Source organism: Callionymus lyra, chromosome 16, assembly GCF_982586985.1.
Source record: "Callionymus lyra chromosome 16, fCalLyr1.hap1.1, whole genome shotgun sequence".
Lineage (NCBI taxonomy): Eukaryota > Metazoa > Chordata > Actinopteri > Syngnathiformes > Callionymidae > Callionymus > Callionymus lyra.
In genome coordinates, this window is record NC_141833.1 from 428,789 (window position 1) to 453,001 (window position 24,213).

General features: G+C 39.3%; 1 protein-coding gene across 1 annotated transcript in view; it reads left to right on the top strand.

Annotated features, from left to right (window-relative positions):
* The window catches only part of lrrc24 (leucine rich repeat containing 24), a 46,273-nt gene that overhangs the window by 16,984 nt on the left and 5,076 nt on the right, over positions 1–24,213 (top strand). Inside the window, exon 2 of the mRNA XM_087810250.1 lies at positions 23,613–23,788. Coding sequence (XP_087666376.1) covers positions 23,633–23,788 — 156 coding nt within the window. The 5' untranslated portion in view covers positions 23,613–23,632. The remainder of the gene's footprint in view (positions 1–23,612; positions 23,789–24,213) is intronic.

The window sequence follows — 24,213 nt, forward strand, 5'->3', positions numbered from 1 at the left end:
TGGGTCATCCTTGTTTGGCCCATACACTCATATTTTGTTTGTTATTTAGGGAGATATTAATTATGAAATATCTTCCTTTTGGGTCTAAGAGTGAAGTTTTGAGTGTGAATTGTATTGTATTATTTATTAAGATTGCATTCCCTCTTTGTTTAGAGTTGAAATTTGATATAAAGTTGTGCGGGAAGTTAGCCGATCGCAATACTGCCTTTCTTAATTCAACCATGTGAATTTCCTGTAAAAGACAGATGTCTGTGTTTAATTTTCGTTAAATTTCATGACTTTTGTCTGATTTCCAAGTCCACAAACATTCCAGCTAGTAAACCTAAACATGTCCATCAAACAGTAGGTCTAAGTTCTCTTCCTGATGTGTGTGCATATGTGCGAGTGTGTTAGTGGCTGAAAGGTGAAACATAGTGTGAAGAAAAGAAAAGAAGTAGTGTGTTGAGAACATATAAATACAACCAAAACAACAATAAACGTGTGTGGCACGCGAGAGACGTGTGAGTATTATTATTTATGTGTTGAGGTTAAATAAAATTGAATTGAATTGAATTGGTTTAACATTAGCGGTTTTGTTGATTCAGAATAACCACAGGGTCAGATATGTATCGCGGAACAGCTGACCATCAATATAGAGTTTATCCATCGCGATAATCAACCTTTTCTGTTTAGCCAGGTACTCTTTACTTATTGGAAACAGGATCTTGCGTCGGGCCTGGATCTCACGAGTATATTGATCGTTAATCCCATAGTTTGTTCCTTTAAGCTGGACTCCCTGTTTCTTTACGAGTTCCTTCTGAAGGTGCCTACCGTTCTAACTTGTATTACGTCTGCTCAGGGTAACCCCATTGAGTCTCTGGCCACTTAGAAATATCTAGGCATCACAGTTGATGATAGGCTTTCTTGTTGTCATGTTGATCAGTTACTGAATAATTAAGTTAAAGCTAGGGTTATACTTCAAAAATAGAGCCTGTTTCTCTTTCAAAGCCAGAAAACACATTGTTTCGGCCACTTTCTTGCCACTCCTGGATTATGGTGATGTTGTGTATATGAATGCCTTTGTTCACTCCCTGAAACTGCTGGATGCCGCGTTTCATGGGGCTTTGAGATTCATAACTGGTTGTAAACCCCTCACACATCACTGTACATTGTACTCTTTCACAAACTGGTCTTCACCTTCCATGCGCAGAACCACACATTGGTATCTATTTACATGTATACACAAATCCATCATTGGAATGCTCCTCTGCTACTTGTACACATATTTGACAAGGAAACAGTCAGATCGCAGCCTCATGTCCCTGGACTTCTTCTATGCTGCACCTGCAACCTAGGACATGCTTCATCAGAGGCTATAGCTGTCCAGCTTTCCTTTCCTTCAGTCGGCTTCAAATGACTTGTAGGAAGGCAGACCGTCTCTGGGGGCCTGCACATACACTAGGTACTTTTCACGTTAATGTTTGTGTTCTTTGTTGTCTCCTGTCTGTGTTTTATGTTGTGTCTTACTTTCTGTTTTGCTGCTGCCTACCAGGAACAGGTCTCCTGTGATAGGAGACCTTGGGTCTCAATGAGATTACCTGTATAAATAAAGGTTAATAAAAATAAAATAAAATGTGAAGAAAACGATTATTGGCATTTAATAGATAATTTAAATCAGGTGGGATGAAAATCATTGATATCTAAACCCTTGACAGACTTAACAGATCTTTAAACATGGATATAAATGACTTGTTTATAATATTTCAGCATGATTCTTATGTCTTTGTGAAAGATGACAAGGAGGATAAGAGCACCACTAAGCTATCGAAGACCTGAGACAAGCCAGAATGCCAAAAGACTGAATAAGGCAAGGAGGGGGATTAGGATGAAGTGGCCAAGGACCAATTTGACACTGGAGTGAAGTGAACAACTCCCTGCATGAGATACTGTAGAAGACCTTGCTTGGGAATGAAGGAGAAGTTTATAGAAAATATTATTTAAGATTGTTTTAGAAGCATATACCTGTATGAGGTTTCTGGGAGGAAAGCAGGTGAAAGAAGGAGAGTAAGAAGAGAATTTGAGGTCGAAACCTTAAAGCAGAAAGAACGCAGCTCCGGTAGCGCTGGAGGAAAGCAGAAAAAGAGGGCCTGCGGGATGACATCAAAAGGAGGCACCAGGCTGCAAAAGAAGAGGAAAAACAAAAATAAGAGGAAAAAAAACCCTCCAGGTTTGTATGAGGGCTCCTTGAGGAAAAGATAAGTTGATCGCTTGAGATCACCAAGGCAGAAGCCTCCGGAGGACTACATCCATGGGTCAATATAGCAATTCTGCAAGGAATGAGTCTCATGGCATACCTGGCCATGTGCTCTCACACAGATCACCACCAAAGTCTATTGCAGTGAACAAGATCAGCATCTGCTCAAAGGCCTGATGGGATACCATACAGGCTGTAAAAAAAAACTGCATATAAGTGTTGCAATCTTTATGGATCCAGGAGAACAGATTGGACATCTCCATCCCGAAAGACCAAAACAGACAATCAGGCAGTTCAAATATAATATTCTAAATGTTGTGGGAAAGATCTTCTTGTCTTTGATGGCAAGAAGGATGACTACCTACCAGATATAGAACAAAGTTTCCGGTGTGTGGACCATACCACCAAGATCTGGGAACAGATTCAGTCTGAAAGGGAGAGAAGAAGGACCTGCATGTGGTGCAGCTAGATTTGGCGAATGCCTATTGGTCAGTGCCACACAACCAGTTTGCATTGAACCTGGATTTCATTTATACCCGACAGAACATTAAGACTATGGTGAGAAAAATACGCACAGTACCTTCACATGTGCTTTATGTTGCTAAACTTCACTACATTCAGATAGAAGCTGGAGGTCATGATTGAGATAGGTTGGTCCATCTTCCCATCCTCTTTATCACAGTCTTCCAAGTAAAGGAGTTATGGATGATATCACATGTTTGCTCAAAACCTCCCCATGCATATCAAGTCTGATGAAGAGACTAGATAACTTAACACCTGCAGAACGACAAGATCATATTTACCATCGACAGACAAAACATTTCACTCATTGCTGATCAGCCCATCCGGAGTCTGGGCAGGCCATATACATTTTGCCTATCAGACAAGGAGATGGGAAAGATAACACTGCAGAAGCTCTCAGGAGGTTTGACAAAAATGGTTTCAACCCTGTTCCAGTTCTCCGTCTTAGCCTTACCCCTTCGCCCTTCCCTTTAAAACGGATTGTCAAGGGCTAGGGGTAGAAATGAATTGGGACAGCCCTACCCCTTGCTACGTCATCTAATGGTGCTGCTGACTGAATGCTACGTTGTATAAAAAAAAACACAATAACTTACAGTATTATTTGTGTGAACATTAACATAAATAAGGCTCTAAGTTTTCAAAACACAAAAAAACTGTAAACATTAATGTTTAAAAAATGTTTAAAAAAAAACGTGAAAAGCATTTTTACATCTCATCAACCTGTGTTTAAAAAGGTTGAATAACACCTCTGTCTTCGTTTCACTTTCCTCATGGCACCCTTTTTTTGGACTCCTTCATGAGGAGATCCAAAACTTTGGATAATAGGGATAATAACGTGGTTCAAAATATAAAAACGTATGAGACACCTTGTCAGGACAAGCAGCTTTCCCTGGACAAATCCTCCAAAGTACATTGCGTTCCCGGAGTGAGGTGATGCTTGGAAGCGGTTGTGTGGAGCTGAGCTGAGCACAGGAAGGTTCTAAAGCGGGCTGGAGTGAAGGTGAGGTGACCTGCTCAAATCTGTTGAAAAAGTTGTTGAGACTTTTTGCCTCCTCAACCGTGTCCACTGCAGTCAGAGAGGACTTGGTCTTGTATCCAGTGATGGTTTTAACACCATCCCAGACCTTTCTTGTTTGTTCTCAGCTTCTCCTCCAACCTCCTCCTGTAGGTGTCCTTTGCCTCCTTCAAGCATCGCTTCAACTCCTGCTGTTTCGACCTCATGGCATCCCTGTCTCTGCTCCTGAAAGTCACCTTCTTGCTGTTAAAGACATCCTTGACCTCCTTTGCTACCCACAGTTTTTTATGAGGGTAACAGCGGACAGTCTAAGCAGCGGCGACAACATCTAAGCAGAAATTTAAATAGTCCATTAAACAGTGTGTCTGACCCTCAATGTCCTCACCATGAGACTTCCGCAGCACATCCCAGTCCGTGGTGTCAAAGCAGTCACTAATGGCGTCCTCTACAGCTGGTGTCCACTTCCTGATTGTCCTAGTCGTCACAGTCTGTCTCTACACCAGAGGAATATTCTGTGACTGAAAGTGGACCAGGTTATGATGAGACTTCCCAAGTGGAGGAAGAGGTTTGGCTCTTGGCTCTGTACACATCCTTCAAGTTGGAATAAAGAAGGTCAATTGTCCTGTTATTCCACCACCTGGTGGAAAGTAGAGTCCAGGTTGGCATGGTTAAAATTCCCAGAGATGATAATAAAAGCATCAAAATGCTGATTCTGAATTCTAGCTGTCATTGTGTGAATCCGCAGCACTCGGCGGAATGTAAACACAGCGCGATCACGTGACTGAACTCGCGTGGTAGATAGTATGGCCCCAGAATGTTAGCCAACAGTTCTAAATCCTGACACCACAAGGCTTTCTAAACAGTAACGTGTCCGTCTCTGTCCGCTCTTACGTTGGTGAAGCCCGGCAGGTCCACGTTAGTGACTAGAGTCAGCTTAGTGAGCCACGGCTCTTTGAAGATCAACAAGCTGCTCTCTCAGTAGACTTGGGTAGATCTGCAGCATAACACCAGATATGGTGCTCTGGGCAGTCCAAGGCGGGGAAATCTGTGCTGCTGTTGTAGCTTACAGCACCATTGAAGGAGGGAATTGTTGTAGTGTATAAGAGGAAAAAGACAAAATACATCAACCTAGTTGCAGTTTTCAGAGAGAACGGTTGGAGTACACAAGGGGCTTTGTGAGAGGCTCAACCAGCTGAGGATCAAGGAGTTACACAAAGCCAATGAGTTGGCTCAGGAGGCAGAAAGGCTAGCTGCGTGGGTAACTGGGAAACATCCCTGTTCATTTCGCTGCCACCAAGAGATGTTCTGGTTTAAGGGGCGGAACATATGATTAAAGTTTTTGCTCTCTTTGCATATACATTTGTTCCAATCTATTTAGTTACCTTTTTTAATTGTATCCTTTACAACTGAAATAAATCAATGAAAGATTCTCTGAAAACAAATTAGGTTTCCATGAAAGGTAGCTTTAGCTGCATCATAAATCATAGGTGAGAAATTTTGGAGATATTTTATTATCAAGCCAAGACTGTGAAAGGTAATCAGAATAAATGTTTAAAAGAGGATTATTCAGCCTTCAAATTCTACTGTTAGGGTCTTAATGTATACAGATTTCAGCGTCTTTTTATTTTATGAATTGCCACAAGTAAGTAGGAGCGGAAACCGGAGTCAGGAAAAGTATTAAAGTGTTAAAAACAGTTTTAATGTAAATCGTTACAATAAATCCAAAACCAGACAAAACATGTTCAAACAGGCAAGAATAAAAAGAAAGTACTCAGACAGAAGGCAGAGACCCAGTTAAAGATGGATGTCTTACTGGCAACTAAAAAGTAAGACATAAAAGGACTCACGTGAGAAACTAAAAAGGCTGACATCAGAACTTGTCCATCAGGAAACACAGAACGATAAAGGGAAAACATACGAAGAGAACGAGATAAAGCCAAACCCTGGGCAGGAGACGCAACACTCAGATTGCTATGGGTAGAGATGCTACTTATCAAGTAGCACCACTTAATCATCTCCAACAATGCACAACTGCCTGTGTCCATCAAGTGATCAACACAACAGAAAAACAAGAAACACACAAAATAAAAACCTTACATGAGAAATAAGAATAAGATGAAACGTATACCTGAGTTTAGATGCTAAGCACAATTTAGGTAACTTAGAAATAGGAACAAAGAAACAGCCAACAAACAACATCGTTTTTCAACATGTAGTATCGCCTCCCTTTGAGAATATTGATGAAATCACACCAGAACACTCAGGGGTCTGTACGGAGGGCCGTTAGAAGAGGGTGGAGAATGGTGAGCGACTTGAATCTCCAATGTGGTGAAGTCAAGGCAGGCAAGATAACAAGAGTCGGCAGTGCTGTCTGAAGAAATTCTAAATAAGGGATCTTGCCCTCTGCTATTTCACAGTGTTTAATAATTTTAAGATTCTTGCATCAAACTATTTTTTCAATTGTATTCATTGTAGCTGTTCCATTGTCTTTTCCAAAGTCATTACACAGGTGCCGTAAGAAGCACACTCATTATCATTATGGAGCAGACATAGAACTCTCAATCAACGTAATGACAAACTTTTTTTGACACAACAGCATCATCCAATTTTTAGTTCCAAAATGTTTAGTGCCTCTTCTGAAGAGGCTTCCTGTTTGCTTGTGACAGAAAACATTGTAAATGAGCTTGAAGCCCGGAGCCGAGAAGTACCATAGTGTCTTGGTCACATGATGTACCCAGAGGTTGATTATTATTATTGTTATTATTATTATTATATTTCTAAAATATTTACTTGAGAATTTACCTAAAAGATCAAAGTCATTTGTTTTGTTTTAAAAAAAAGCTTGATTAGAAATAGAAAAATAGTGGTGTAACCGAATCCGGAGTTACTATAACAACCAGACCATCCAACCTGGTATAGATGAGCTCAGGGATGTGAACTTTGCTTCTGCCTCGAGCAATTCTAGCTGTGAGCTTCTCATCTCTGTTCACGTTGAAAAATAAACAATAAATAAACAAGCTTTCCTCTTAAATTATTCCAGAGGAGCCTGCTTTGTCGCATTTATCCACGGTTGCAACTGTATCCTGTTATTACACAACTCTTACATGTCTGGTGTCATTAACAAGATGTCAGACTATCGATAGTGAAAGACACTGACCGCATTTTAACTGTTCATAGCTGAACGTAGCAGTCTTTGGAAAATGACATGCCGAGAGCTGCAACCAGCTTAGCTAACAAGCATCTGATGGCGCAGATTATGCGCGTACCCCGGGGGGATTACCAAGACTGAAACGAACAAATTGACCCCTTTTCACTAAAATCCCACATCAGCATGACAAAGACTCAACATACAGTGAGCAGAGCATGATAAACAGAAGCTCTGAAGTTGGAGTCAGCAGCATTATTTTAGGAAACAATTTTTTTGTCTTGTTTTGCTCAGTACCATCCATTTTTATCACTATGCTCTCAAGATGAAAGCTCTTTTGGAGGCTCTCTGCTGCTATGCCATTGGCATAGCTATACGGTCTTGTTTTAAAGAGGTGAGGTTGATGTTCCCACTCTTGAAGACACAAGGACTTAATACTTATTAAGAATTATTCTATTGCTTATTCTATTCATTAAGTATACTGTAGACACGTGGGTCCATGTTCAGGTACGAAAGGATTAAGTTATTTGACCTTTTTATGAACTTAATTTATGTTTTATAGCGTATGTGTGCCAAGAAGCTTCAGCTTAACACTGCGCTCTTTGGCAGGTTACCAACTCCAGTGAAATATGACCGCAACAGTGGGCAGCATCATGGACCCTGAAAGTAGATTTCCATCTTCTGATTTAGTTTTGTTGCATATTGAAAATGTTCATTCTGTCAAAATAAAGGATTATGCCTGATATGGGCAACTGCTAAAAAGATAAAAAACATGGCTCATTGCAATAAATTGCTCTCTGTGTGCAGTGATTGAATGGAGTTATAAAAGAAAGTTTTTGCTCACATTATGTATTTTCAAACTCTGTAGCCTGCCAATAAGGACCTTCTTGTTTTTTGTTGCTCTTGGTTTGAACCTGAGGGGTTTAATACTGCAATTAAAACGTTTTACTAAATGGCTTTGGATTGAAGCTAGCAGCTTAGTGATATGGAACCATGAGACTAGAAACACTGTGCAGTAAAAAAAAAAAAAAGAAGAAGGAAATCATCTCCCTCCTTAGTGAGAATAGAGATAGCAATGAAAGGCTCCCAAAAGCCAGCAGTAAGCTCATCCGTTCAAAGAAGACAATTGACAAACAGGGACAAGGTTTGCCCTCTGGACTGACGTTGGAATTATCCCCCTCCTGGATGGTAAGCCTGGTTCATTGCTGGCTACTTCTGGATTTGTCTCTTTAAATTCTCTTTCCCAGGAATCCTGACACAAATGTAATCAAAGTTTATCCAACTATTTTCTCCTGATATTGACTTGAGAATTTAAATCAGGAACAAAATTTGATCAGACTGAGCACAGCACAGGATACAGAACACTGTCAAGCAATCTCAACGTAATAAAGATCAATTCACACTATCTTACTTTTACTTTTGCCACAATGACCATCGGACTGAACAGACACTGTTGTAGGGACTAGATAATACTGTTTTTGAGTTAGAAGTACTAATTGTGCGATGCGGTGTATAAGTGAACACATAACATTTGAGTTGGAATGTGATACAAACACAGTGTAGTGATTTTATTCCTTATAAAAAGGTTTATTTTCAGAACATCTAAGTTCTTGTAGATTTAACTTTAAAATTGCCTCTAGGTAAGATTTACCTGAAGAAAGGCGGCACCACCCTTGTTTTATAGTACAAGGGAAACTATTAAATTTACGTGAATAATAATTAATTAATTGGCCTAATTAATTAACTATGAAACACTATTTTTAATCAATCTCATTTAACTGAAGTTTACTACTTTTTGTCGTGATTATCTGTTCTTTACTGAGTTAGAGGCTCTTAAATTTACCGTTATTACACCAGAATAGAACAACGCGTACAACGACGTGACGTTTTATAAATTTATTTAAAAAGGGATGAATAATGAATGACAAAAATGAGTATGTTATGGTAAGTTTCGGAACCGAGAATAAAAACGGAAACGGGAAAAGCATCGTGGACGAAATCTTAATAGACTACCCGCATATTAAACAACCCAGACACAAATCAATTTGTTCAAGATGAAGTGATCAGCTTCTTACTTGACGGTAGATGGTGAATGGATGTTTAGGCAGCAGCTGGAGACCAGATGAAGGTGGCAAGCGAGTGGATGTCAACGGAGTTGGAGAATGAGGATGAAGGAGAGGATGATGAGGAGGACAGTCAGGAACGAGGGAATCAAAGTTCTTTCGACGAGGGGACCAAGCGGTCCGATGAATCACAGTGTTGGCTTCCTGGTTGTAGACACCTCACGTGAACGTGCTGAACGCCTGGAATGTTCACTTCGCTGAGGTAAAGTCTTTAGGTCAGGAACACTTTCTTCTTACGGGAGGTAAGGATGATTCACAGGCTGTTGCTTCTTGATGGAGATTCGCAGTCTGGGAGACGTGCTGCGAATATTGGAATAATCGGACCAGTCTGGTCGAGATTATTAAGAAACTCACGAAACTTTGCGGAGTCTGGAAGGATGCTGGAAGCGGGTCCTTCAGTGCGGACCTCAGTTTGGACTTGCAGGAGCTCAGGTCAGGAGGCCGGAGATCGTCTTGAAGGCAGTTGGTGATGAACCTGTTTATAACGCTGGAGGTGATAAACTCTGATGTTACGAGGTACGCTCTGATGTTAAGAGGCACGCTCTGTTTTTCGGAACACGAATTCTCTAAGTTGAACACAGTTCTTATGTTGAAACTTAGTGATCGTAAAAAGGGGCAAACCCTTATGATTGGTTGACGTTTCTTTGGCGGGAAAAGGGTCCTTCCATACTGACACCCCCTCCTCCTCCTCCTTACCTCTCCAATTGTCTTTTCTTCTCATCACACAAGAAAAATCATATGTACATTAAAAATGCTTTAAAACGATTTGTTCTTTCTAGATTATTTTCCCACGGAGCGCGGACATTCAAATAACACCAATCATGACAAATGTAGAACACGTATTACAAAATGAAGGTTTTGATAATGATTAATTCAATTCTTATATTTTGATAACTTCAAACACCTTGCACGTAGCTCCATTCACTTACAAGTATATTTCTTTAAGCAGGTTATACACATTTCAATGAATATTATCCAAGACCCACACACACACATTCTGCCTGTGAAGACATCTGTTAGCACTTTCAAGGTTGGTTCGCTTCTCCACTGACTCTGCGTCTGCAGGAAGCCATAAAGTCCTTATCTGATCCCTTGGTCAGAATCTCACATGGAGTGGTGAACTCCTCGTTCACTGAAGGTTTAGCTTGACCGTTTGTCAAACTTCTAATCCTCCTTGCTTCGGGCAAACTAGAATCGGGCCTGTAGCAACATACGGTTCATTTGCTTAAGTGATGTATGCTTTTCATTGTTTTTCTAATTGTGAATATAGTAAGGTGATTGAGCTGGAGCAGGCAAAAACCATACAAACACGCATTGATTTTTGACATATCTAAATCCATTTTCAAATTTAAATTACCAACAAGTCATCTGTTCCTGAAATTTGAAATGAAAAACAATTTCCTCAAAATTGCATTGAAAGGGGGGCGCTGTTGAGGAGGATGTAGGATGTAAGACGCGTTTTGAGAGAGCTCCCGGGGATACAACTTTTTTCAATATTTATACGCCTCAAACTTCACAAAACTGGACATTACACTCAATGCAAGTTGTTTTCTTCGCCTGAGTCAACTTTTGAAAGAATATGGCAGCCACCTGACAGAGACCTGACCGCAAACAGGCTGGGCCGGGCCCGGAGCCCGAGAGCAAGCTAACGGATAAAGCTATGCTAGGTAGCATCAAGGCCATGATGGACGAGATGCGCACCGAAATAATTTCCAGCCTGGAAACGGTCATAGCGGACACTGTCAAAAAAGAAGTTGCCTCACTTTTAAAGCCGCTGCAGGAGAAAGTGAGTAAAATGAATGACAACATGCTTGAACTGGAGCAGTGAACTAACGAGCACGACGAACGGATCGCTAGCCTGGAGAGCACCGTTCTGAAGCTAACGGCTACCGTGGAGTCGCTGAATAAGCAGTGTGAGGACTTGGAGGCTCGCTCCCGGAGGAACAACATCCGAATCGTGGGCCTGCCGGAGGGCTCAGAGGGTGGCCGCCCGGTGGAATACATGGCATCATTTTTACAAACATTGCTGGGCTTGGATACGAAGCCGGTTCTGGACCGGACCCACCGCCTCTCGCGAGCTAAACCAAAGGATGGAGAGTGTCCTCGCCCTGTCATCGCCCGGGTACACTTGTTCCAGACCAAGAACTCAATTCTACGAGCCGCCGGAAACTTGTCGCCGCTGATGCACGAGGGAAAAAGGATTTCTATTTTCCCTGACTTTCCCAAGGAGGTAGCGAGGAAACGAGCTGCGTTCGGGAAAGTGAAGAAGGAGCTGCGCTCGTGCTCAGGAGTCAGGTTTGGCATCCATTACCTAGCAACACTACTCATCACTCCTGATGGAGAGCGGACCAGGAGCTTCGAGGACGATGGACTTTGTGACAAACAAGTTAAAAAAATCAGGAGACCATTGATCAGGTTCACTATTTTCACATTCACACTTAGAGGTTCAAGAGTTTAAAGAGTCTGTTCTGAGACTTGGTTACTATAACTAAACTTCCTAGTTTTTTCTTCTTTTTTTTAATATATGTATATAATATATACAGTATATGTATATGGGATATATATATCATATATTATCATTCTCATTGTAAGATATATTTTTTGTTACAATATCTATTTTATAGAGATATTTTGAGGGTGCAATGTATGTGGTGTGTAGAGTTTTATTGGTATATATATTTTTTCTATTCCTTTTTTCTCCTTTTCATATTTTATTCATAAAAATGTTCAGTTGGAAATAATTGTGCAAACTTAATAATTTGTTAGGCACTGGGGTTTAAACAAATCTTATATTTTATTATTCCCTGAGGTTGTCATGCTACAAGAGACAACACAGGTTCGTTTTTCTGTAAGGGGGGTCGGGCATGCACTACATTTTGTGGTGCTTCTGCCAAATGTGGGAAGGGAAAGGGGTTTCTATGTTTTATTTTCTTTTTGTGGAGGGGGTGTGGTACATGTCGTTTATATGTTCATGGTAGTTCAAACATCATTGCACGGTTACTTTTATTCTGTTTCTTCTTCATGGTACGGGTCAGTTCATCAGTGATAGAAGGTGACTTAAAACTTACTAGTCTCAATTGTAAGGGTCTGAACAACCCGATTAAACAAAGTAAGATTTTACATTATGTTCACAATCTGGGCGCACATATCACCTTTTTGCAGGAAACCCACTTGAAAAATAATGATGTTGCTCGTCTTAAAAAGAGCTGGATAGGCCAGATCTACCTTTCCTCTTTCAATAGAAGCTCAAGAGGAGTTGGCATTCTTTTTCACAAATCTATCTCATTTGTTCACTCAAAAACCATATCTGACTCTTCCGGCAGATTTCTTATCATTGTTGGACAGGTTTATAACACCAGAATAGTGCTAGCAAACATCTATGCACCAAACTGGGACAATGACTCATTTTTTAGAACATTATTTTCAAAGATACCAGACTTGTCAACACACATGCTAATAATGGGAGGGGATTTTAACTGTTGGATGGACCCTAGACTAGATAGATCATCAACCACTCCTCCAGTCTCCTTGTCAAAGTCTGCTAAAACCCTCAAACACCTCATATCAGAATATAATATATGTTATCCTTGGAGAGCCCAAAACCCAAACTCAAAAACGTATTCCTTTTTCTCCCCTGTTCATCACTCATTTACTCGGATTGATTTCTTCTTAATTGACATTAGACTGCTTTCCTCAATCACAACTTGCAATTATGATCCAATCCTGTTCTCAGATCATGCTTCCACTTCAATAACTATCCACTTCCAGGACTGTGTAAAAGAGCGACCACTCTGGCGTCTTAATTCAGCCTTACTTTTTGAGGAGGACTTTGTTAAACTAATTTCTGACCAAATCAACTTTTTTGTAGAAACTAACAAAACACCGGAGATCTCAGCATCTATTTTATGGGAATCAATGAAAGCCTATATTAGAGGAGTGATTATCTCTTACAACAATTTTAGAAACCGAAACATGAAAACAGAGCTTACCAAATTGGCTCACAACATTTCAAAATTAGATGAACAATATGCTATCTCAAAAACCCATGAGGTTTATCAAGAACGCATAACATTACAGGCCAAATATGACGTCATACTCACAAAATATACAGCAGATTTACTTCTTAAATCTCATTCCGCATTTTATGAACAAGGGGACAAAACAAGTAAGTTGTTGGCTCATCAGCTGCGACAGAAATCATCCTCTCAGATCATTTCGAAAATCAAAACGTCAAATGGCATAACATCAGACCCTGTTAAAATAAATGACACTTTTAACGAATTGTACACCAATTTATATTCTTCGGAAATCAGCTCAAATTTAAATGACTTTAAGACATTTTTTGATACTCTTAACATCCCAACAGTGGATCAAAGTCTCGTAAAAACCTTAGAGGAACCAATCACTCTTTTAGAAATTGAGACTACAATCAGATCACTACAAAATGGTAAAAGCCCAGGTCCAGATGGCTTCCCAACCGAATTTTTTAAAACTTTCTGGAAAGAATTGGCTCCACTACTACTTGATTTATACAAAGAGGCCATCAATGTAGGCAATCTCCCTCCAACTTTGAATCAGGCTTCCATCATTGTTCTCCTAAAGAAAGGGAAAGATCCGTTATTATGCAGCTCATACCGTCCCATAAGTCTGCTAAATGTAGATTTTAAAATAATATCTAAATTATTGGCCCGTCATTTAGAAATCATCCTGCCCTCAATTATTTCAGCAGACCAAACAGGCTTTATCCTAGGCAGGCATTCTTTTTTTAACCTTAGACAAATATTTAATGTGCTTTATAGTTCAAAATCCTCTAAATTCCCAGAGGCCCTGCTCTCGCTAGATGCCGAAAAGGCGTTTGACAGAGTTGAGTGGGAATATCTTTTCTTTACCCTGCAGAAATTTGGATTCGGGAGTAACTTCTTGTCATGGATCAAGTTAATTTACAAATCAGCACAGGCATCAATTAGAACTAATGGCCTAAACTCAAAATATTTTAATCTCCACCGCTCTACACGGCAAGGATGTCCACTGAGTCCCCTTTTATTCGCAATCGCAATGGAACCACTTTCAATAGCCTTAAGAAATGACACACGATTTTCCGGTATATCTCGAATGGAGGTAGAAGTAAAAGTTTCTTTATATGCAGACGACCTTCTTTTGTTCATTTCAAACTTGACTCAGTCTATCCCAACTATATTATCAATTTTAAATCATTTCAGCAGCATTTCTGGCTACAAACTTAATTTAAGTAAGAGCGAACTATTACCTGTCAATGACTTGGCAAAGCAATACCCACTGGATACACTGCCATTTAAAACTGCAAGGATGGGGTTCATGTACCTTGGCGTTTTTGTCACACAGATTAAAGAAAATCTCTTTGGGAAAAATTTCCCTCTATTAGGGAAAATTAAACAAGACATTGAAAGATGGTTATTGTTGAATTTATCCACTGTTGCCAGAGTCAACACAATTAAGATGAATGTTTTCCCTAGATTTTGTTATCTCTTTCAATGCATCCCCATTTTTATTCCCCTTGTATTTTTTCGAAAAATTGATAGTTTAATAATTGCATTTATTTGGAATAAAAAAAAAAACAAGATTGGGAAAAAAAATTCTACAGATGCCTAAACTGTCCGGGGGTATGGCTCTCCCAAATATGTTGTACTACTACTGGGCTGCAAATATCAGGAATCTAAATTTTTGGATCACTTATAAAGACCAAGAGACACCACCTGCCTTGTTAAAAATGGAAGCCAACTCAGTTCGCCCCACATCGCTAGTTGCTGTCCTACATGCACCACTGCTCTCCACAACTTCTTCTTATATAAAAAGTGGTGTAGTGGCTGACTCTTATAAAGTTTGGAAGCAATTTAGGCGACACTTTGGGTTTCAGTCAATGGCCACAAGTGCACCTTTGGCTTCTAACCATCTTTTTGTACCATCTCTGGCTGATGGTACATTTACCTTATGGGCTGGTCTAGGGCTACGAATGGTGAAGGATTTGTATTCAAATGGCGTATTTGCAACATTTCAAGAGCTCAGTAATAAATTCTCCCTACCCAAGAGTCACTTTTTTAGATACCTCCAGGTCCGCAACTTCGTTTGTAATTCTTTTTCTCATTTTCCTCTTTGTCCAGCAGAAACTAGCTTAAAAGTGTTTTTAGAACCACGCCCTTCTATAAAAGGCGCCATCTCTGCCATTTATTCAAACATCTCTGAAATTGATGCCGACTCCACTCATACAGTCAAACATATGTGGGAAATAGATCTTGGTGAGCAGATCACAAATGTTCGCTGGGCAGAGATCTTGGAAAGGGTCCACAAATCCTCAATATGTGCCAGACATGGTTTTATTCAATGCAAAATCCTAACAGGGTTCATTATACAAAGGTTCGCCTGGCTAAAATGTATGATGGTGTCTCTGACGTGTGTGAACGATGCAAACAACACCCAGCAAACTACATTCATATTTTTTGGCTCTGTCCTTCTCTGGAGAAATATTGGAGAGACATATTTGACTTTCTCACTAATATCTTGGACTGTAACATATCTCCCAATCCTTGGTCTGCCCTCTTTGGAATAACACCATCAAATGTCAACCTTTCTACAATGAAGAAGAACATCATTGCCTTTTCCACTTTACTTGCAAGAAGACTTATTCTTTTAAAATGGAAATCCTCTTCACCGCCGACACAGCTGCACTGGATCAGGGATGTTTTGTACCACTTGAAACTCGAAAAACTGAGGCTAACATTATCGGGAGCCGTCCAGAAATTTGAGGCAATGTGGAATCAGTACCCGATTAACAACCATTTCAATTTTTCTTGGTCTCTCATTGTAATTGCTCTGTTTGTTTGTTTTTCATGACCAAGTACTGATTTGCTTTGTCTTTCTTTTTACCACCTTCATGTTTGATAGAAGTGATGTATGTTTTTATATATTTTTAGATGTGCAAAAATGTTAACTGTATTTTGGTAAGACATGTACCACAGGGGTGGGGGGAGGGGGGAGGGGGAAGGGTTTGATTTGTTGTATGTTTGCCTGTCATTCTTTTAAAAAATGTGTGTTTATATTTTGAAAATTCAATAAAAATATGTTTAAAAAAAAAAAAATTGCATTGAAATACAGGCCTTTATTACACTAATATTACATTGAAGCCACAACTTTACATTTAAATTTAATTCAGACGTTTTACTCCAAGAAAGATCGGGGAAACATTCATTAGAGCCTCCATAAGCAAAGGTTTTTCCCTGTTTCAATAGAGCTTGATTCCCTATGTAAAGATCCCTCCAGGGAGAGAAAATAGTCTGCCATTGTGAACAAGTTAATTATAGCCGAATACTTTATGTGGGTCACGTAACAATCATTCAAAATTGTAAATTTGCCAGGAATGAAACATAAAATATTAAGCAGGCCTTGCTAATATCGATGCTGAATGGTTGCACTGACAATGACCTCTCAGGCACCAAAAATGATGATAAGAGCGTTTTCAAGCTTGCTTTCATAAATTATGGGATTGCAGGGCCATACTGTTATTGTTTGGAAAGATGAAACCTTTATATATCAGACTCTGCTGTCTGTTTTTCCACACTGTCTGACAAAACTCTATGCTTGGCTGGACTGGGTAGATTAGCATAGAGTTGTTCTTCACACACAATGTTATTAGTTGTGATTCAAGTCAATAGAAGTGATTCTAATGAATACATGTTAATGCTCAAATACTAAAATTCATAATGACGAAACATAATGGTTTATCAGAGAGAAACTGAACAGAATTGGAGACCTTCTATAGGGGTAATGATGCAATACATATATGTAGAAGAGTATTAACTTCTTATCTTATTCATATCAAAGATTATGAAAAAAAGGACTAATTAAAAAATACGTAATTGTCGTCCTTGGGGAGGCAAATAAAAGCTTTAATAAGCTTTTTTTTTATATAACATTTTTGGAATTTCTGTGTTTGTTCTGAATGAAGCTACAGTGACACACGTATCTCACTGATGCTCTTTGATTCCTCCACAAAAAGTGATAATTAAAAAGATAATGAAACCATTAATCGAGCGACAGATAAGACATTTCCTCATTAGAATCTCAGCAGAAGATCTCTGTCATTAAAGATCTAAACAAGATCAGTTTATTGAAAGACATTGTACAGTGTCAGACTAAATGTCCCAGGTCATTTGTATTAATGCTGCAAATACTGGGTATATCAGAGTAGACATAGTTCATCTGATTGCATAACTCATGGACAATATACCGCCTAATCAGCAGCATTATTTTAGAAAATGTATATATCTTTTGTCTTGTTTGGCTCTGTACCATCCATTTTTATCACTATTCTCTCCAGAAGAAAGCTCTTTTGGAGGCTCTCTGCTGCTGTGCCATCGGCGATGCTGCTGTGCAATAAAGTCTCGTTTTAAAAAGGTGAGGTGGATGTTTCCACTCTTGTAGACACAAGTATGTTGAAGAAAATATGTTTACGGGCGACAGTTTTATTGTCGTCAATTTGTTTCACAAACTCAATACTTGCAGGCAGTGTTGGTGTTTGAGGATTCTTTTTCGAAGACTTTTGGGAATGCAATGTTTTGATTTGGTCGGTGCAGAGGAGGTTCTTTCCCTGAAAAAAATGGATCAGGTGTTGGATCTGGAGAGAAGGTCGATGTTTGTTTTGCCAATATATCGGGTCTGACGTTGGGAGAGAGTAATGTGCGGCTGGGCTTTATCTGGAGTCAGAGGGATCAATGGGGCTCTGGTGCTGCTTGACTAACGCCCGGAGAGGTGTGCAGAGATTATTGTTAAACGAGTGTTTTATAGAATGAAAGATTAGATTTGGATTTATACAACCCCTTGCAAGCAGGGCCGCTGCTCAGCGAGGCCAATCGCACTGACCCCGTGAGTCTTTAAAATTCTTCCCACGGTCGGTTGCTCTACGGACGGCGCACTTAGCACGTGTGGGCAGAGCCTCCGCCGCGGAGGTTCGGACACACCCGAATTATCGTGTAAATTCGTGATGACAGAAACCCGCTTGGCCATCCCTGGCTGCAGATGATCATGTTAGACTGCTTGTTCAATCAGTGCTGCGGTGAATTTAGTGCGACTGTCGTCGTAGTATGTTGTGTTATTCTTTGTTATTTCTTTGTTATTTCTTTGTTAATATTTTCATGGATTCACGTATTGGAGTGAGCGTCCTGTCTGCATGATTTTCAAAGCCAAGTTGAGCAACTCTAGTCTCGCACCGGCAAAACTAAAGGAACACTTCTTGAAGCTGCATGGAGACGGGGAATACAAGAAATCCTATTTTATTTATCATTAAAGAGGGGTTCTGTGAATGCGCATATGAAACTGGTGGGGTTCGGTACCTCCAACAAGGTTAAGAACCACTGCTCTAGATGTTACCCAGAGTAATGTCGGATGTTTTGAAGGGTCTCTTTGGAATAATCCTAACCCTTAGTCGACATGAGTAGAAAATGAGTAAAGTTTAAGTGGGTAAAATATCTCTTTAATATACCCATTTATTGAAGATGAAGTCCCATTAAAGTCAGAGCGAAAAAACAAATTGTGAATGCAATAATATTAGTTTATAAAATCCCAATACTGCTGTGAATAAGTGTCTTGTGATGATTGCCAGGATTGAATTAAATGTAATTGTGTTACATAACAGTCATCCGGGGTTGCCCTATCAAAGCCAAGAAATGCTTGATGATCATGATGATAACATTTTCAATGTTGTGGGAAGGATATGACCAGCGACTGGAAACATTCAGTGACTACAATCTGGATCAAGTCTTTGTCCGGAAGAGATCTTTGGAAGAATGAAAGGGAACACTGACAGCTCAGTCATGCTAAATGTATTAATCTTGTTTCCTTGTTATAATGGTCCGTCACCTCAGGAAATGTCTCAGATCAGCTTGTGCCCAGTGAATGGTGAAGAAAATTGGTATAATTCAAACTGTTTCGCTTTTTTCACGATTTCCCTTCTTTTTCAAAATACCCTGAAATGACAAGATTGTGAAGGAACATTCATTTATGCGACCGTAACCAGTTCTGTTCTAGCTTATTTTCACTAGAAACCCGCAGGCAAAAATATTAAAGAATAAAACTGAAGCTAGAAAATGAGTTTATACTTAGTTGACAAGTTATTTATTTGTTGTTGTTGTTACTAGTTGCTGTGTTTCATTTTTCTAGTGTTCCCAATCCACAGACTCAGTTAATTTCTATTGAATACCTTTAGTTTACCCCAACAGGCTTCGAAATAAGCTGTTTTGGAGATCACATTGTTTAATGCTATAAGTTTGTTATAAACAATAAGAAAATAGATTCTAGTTTATTTCCTACACCTGGGCTTGTATACAGATGTTTTATAAATAATTAAATGATGAATCAATTGTAATGGCTTTTGTTCAAAAAACGTATTGGACCAAAGTTGAAGAGTTTTTGTGCAAAGGATCTATTTAAGGCGAGAGACCCTTCGGCAGATCCTTTTATCACATCTTTAATTTATTAAAGCTGATATTAGCAGCAGGTCTTTTGTTTAAGAATGTTCAAAGAATCGACTGAATAATTGATGTCATTTTGAATATTTTAATGACGGCAAGGAGTTACATGTCCTGGAGGTTTTTCTGTGTGTGTAATCCTCTAATGCTGTGCCATAGACACAAATGTGGAGGGGATTATTTACAGTTCGTGCATGCTAAGCTAGAAACAAAGACTAGAAGACACAATAGTTTGTATCTTGTTGGAACAAGCAGCAATGACTATGCAATTTAAGATATTAACATGCAATATATCATAGGGATAGGGAGGAAATCAAAATCTTTATATATATATATTTATATATATATACCTGTATATATTTTGAACATGTAAATTGTATGCATATTTTCCAAATCCAAGCTCTGTAAAATGGAATGTGTAGTGGATTGAAGCAAATCAGGTGATGAGAATAGGTGTGATGAGGGAGGTTTTGTTCTAGGTTGATCAACATCCCATATTCAGACGTGCATAATTATATGACAGGTTATTTTCTCAGTCCAAATGGTCCAAAAATATTTTAATGAATCACTAAAAGACAAAAAAAATGTAACACGTTTCAGAGTAATGCAGCGTTCTTAAAGATTTCTGTAGAACTAGTGCGTGATCCAAGATCCCTTAAACCTTTTGTTTTTCAAATAGTCAATAGGAGACACAAACTAACAGATAAGGAGAGGAGAGGGCACAAACAAAAAGCAAGGAACCAATTAACTTTGTGTTGGAATTTTCCAGAACTAAAATCTTCATTGACTGAGCTCTGACCAACAAGAACTTCGGGACAGAGACAAGGTAAGCTAGGCTGAAATCTGATAAATATTCAACAAGGAGTCAAAGCAAAAGTTTCATGGACTGATGAGACTTTTGTTGAGATTTTGCTGGACCAGATGGATGCGCCTGCCGCTTGATCAGTAATAGAAATAAAGTTCCACTTCGAATTAGACACCAGCGTAGTGGAGGAGGGGTACGGATTTTGTCTGGTAGCATTAAAGATGAGTTAGCTTCTTTTTGGATTGAAGATGGACTCCTAAACCAGCTGCCAAATTTATAAGATGCTTTTTTCGTGTGGTGGTACAGACAGAATATTTTAAGAAGACCATGCAGGACAGTTCAGCTCTATTGTATGCTTCAAAGTACTCGTCTGCGTGGCAAGCAAGTAAACGACTCAAGGATGAAAGAATGATGACCTCCTTCACTTGAACTAAGCCCTGTAGAGAACTTCCTCTTAAACAAGAGGGCACATTCTTAAAACATAATAATCTATTTAAAAGGCTTCATAGAAAACTTTTTGATGGCCAACAATTTCTCCTAAGAAAAGCAAAACTTCCCTTTTAACCCAAGTGGGTCAGAAGAAAAGGGACAAAGGCTCTTGTTGGGTCTTTTTATTTTCGTGGAAACTTCAGAAATAATTCTGTGTTCTTTTTTCTCTATAATACTTGACTTTTTAACACATTTCAATGTCATTCTTTTCACAAAGAACCATTTTCAACCAAAAATGCAACCTATCATTCTGAGGCCAAAATGAGCAAAAACAATTAATACTCAACAGTGTGTCATGTCTGACTCACCAGTGCTACAAAGAAACCAACGTTTTCATTGAGTCATTGTAATACTTAATTATTACTTATTCAAATGAGTTATTGTGAGATGGAACATTTACAAGTCTGACAAAGTTATAAAATGTAATCAGCATGTGAGAAGAAAGATAAGATCAATGAGTTTATGTTGTGTGTGTTTTTTGTCTGTCCCTTAGTAAACAAGCCAAAAACTGTTTGGATTCCAGTTATCATTTCAGGAAAGGTTGAGAATGGGTGTTCTGAACGATTAGATATATGTTGTGGTTCTTGGTCATCAAAAGAGACAGAATTCAGCCAGAAAGCAGTATGGTGCTGTTGATTTATTTAGAGTTTCATCATGCATATAGATTCTGTTGACATTAAACTGATTTCCCAACAGTCTTACAATTTTAATGAGAGTGACCTGATTTAAAATCCTCTTTATCTGCAACACTCTCATTAAAAAGATCACTCACTTCTGTATTTTGCATTGTTTGTGCCAAACAAGAAACTTTTTGGGGAATTGTTGACCTGATAAAAGACACATTATGTTCTTTGTTAACACAAGAACATATTTTTCTACATTTCTAAATATATTATACCTTAATGAAAATATTGATGACAATTCATGAATGAGTACATGATTCACATGGTGGAAATCAGTTATCCCTACCAAGGAGGTTATACAGTATGTCTCAGTCACCTTCATGGCTTCTGGCTCGGTTTTCCAGCTACATTCCGAACTAAAAGTACATAAACTCTTGTGTGACTGAAGAGAACTGAACATCAGACTGAAGACAATATGTCAGGAATGACAGCAGGAGAGATCTACAGCAAATGCTAAAAAAAAGTAAAAGTATCATATTCAGGTTTTCAGACAGAAGCCAGTCCTCTACAAAGAGAAATGTAGGCTTTATACAAATTAAATTGGACATACTTAGGCAAAGGGGTGAAAGGGGGAACATACAATTGGTGTATAAAGCTTAGAGAAAAGTTAAAGCTTATTATTCCTGCCGTTATGTAATTTGGTGGCAGTCTACTTCCATTATTATTTATAAGATAAGATAAGATATCTTTATATATCCCACAGTGGGGAGAGAACATATTTACAGCAGCTCAATTTACACATAAAAATAATTAATTTAAATTATTCACATAAAATGACAACATATTATAAAAACTGTACATACATGAAATAATATAAGAGTGAAGAAGGTGAAAACAACAACAGCCTATACAAGAGCCTATAAAATGACAACACTATTTGTTTTTGACACTGTTGTTGTAAAGACGGACAGCAGATGGGATGAAGGACCTGCACTTGTGGTGCATCAGTCTCTGACTGAAGGAGCTTTTTTAAGGCCCCAAGAGTCTTGTGTAGAGGGTGTGAGGTGTTGTTCATGATGGCCGATAGTTTTTCCAGAGCCCTCCTCTCTAGGATGATCCTTGATGGAGACTAGGGAACAGCCACTGACAGCCTTTCTAAAATTATCCACTTCAGTCTGTTTTTGTGCAACACTGATGCAACCGTAGTGTCATAGAAGGTCCTGAGCAGTGGACTGCTCACCCCAAAGGAGTGCAGTCTCCACAGGAGGTAAAGAAGACCAGTCAGTCCAGTCCAGTTTATTGTTTAGGTGAACACCCAGGTACTTTAATGTTGTCACCCTGTCGATGTCCAGTCCCTGGATGTTCACCGGTGTTTGTTTTGCTGTAGGAAACTATTATTTCCCTCGTCTTGCTGGCGTTAACAAGGAGGTGATTCTATCACACCAGCTGACGAAGTCCATGATAGCACACCTGTATTCCAGGGCGTCTTCCCCTGACACACACCCTGTGAAAGCAGTGTCATCCGAGAACTTTTGGTGGCAACTGTCCGTGGTGTACCGATGTGTGGTGGGCGAAGAGGGGGAGGAGGTGTAAGCGCCAGAGGTGTTGGTGGTGGTGATGAGGGGAGGGAGGACAGGAAGGTAGGCAGGCTGGAGGGGGTGAGACTTGTGTCAAACCTGTTGAAAAAGACATTCAGGTTGATTGATTATTATGTAAAATAATCAATTTGCGATTTTTCCTTAATATTGCGATTTGTAATGGGATTCTTTTTTTAAATCTTCTCTTTCAGTGTAGTTATTTTATAATCTAATCTAAATCTAAATATCACATCAATGTCTTTGCAAGTTAATGTTGGGAGTTGCAGACTATTATATACAGTATATCCTATAAATAATGTAGAAAGCAAGAGTAGTGAATTAAATTAAGTCAAATATAACTATGTTTGGACAACACACATGTGCCGACTAGTTGTTAAGCTGTCTTCAGCACAGAGTAGTCAATCCTTCAACAGATCTATGGAACCAGATGATAACCAGAAAAAAACACAACATTCAAAATTAAATATCTCAATATGCCTTACCCATAACATTTTACGTTTTTTACCTGTTTACCTTGTTTAATTACCATGTTTGAATTAAGCTTAGTTTCTCTTTATCCACAGTTACGACCTCTGAAGCTACCATGGTACTCTCCTGGCTCTGCATGGCTCTCCTGCTGATGTCTAGGCCTTCACTGTCGCAGGGGTGTCCCGTGGGCTGTCGGTGCTACAGCCTGACCGTGGAGTGTGGGTCTCTGGGAATCAAAGAAATCCCACATGGTGTTCCTCCAGTCACAGAGGTCAGTCTCGCACACTGAAAGTTGCTGCCTCACTGGTCCCCCTGATTTACTCTGTGATCCATTCTCATTACAATATAATTATTGTGTCGAATCAATTCGCTGTGACCCCCTTTGATGTGAGCAGGAGGGAGGAGATGCGCCACACAGCCAAGCAATTATTCATCCTCGGTTGAAAAAGTGCCTCTTACACGCTGTGTGATCGTTTGTTCAGAGGATGTTTAACATTACAGCGTCTCCTCTCACGAGTTCAAGCTCCAGCACAAGTGAAGCTCATGAATATTAATGTGAATCATGTCCCGCATAAATTGTTCTATTAACCTCAATCAGCATCAGCGTCTTGTAGATCACACTTCCTTATGGAGAAAACATATTCCCAATAAAGCATGCGGCAATGTCATGCAAAGACTTGGAGCCTGTCTGTTGTT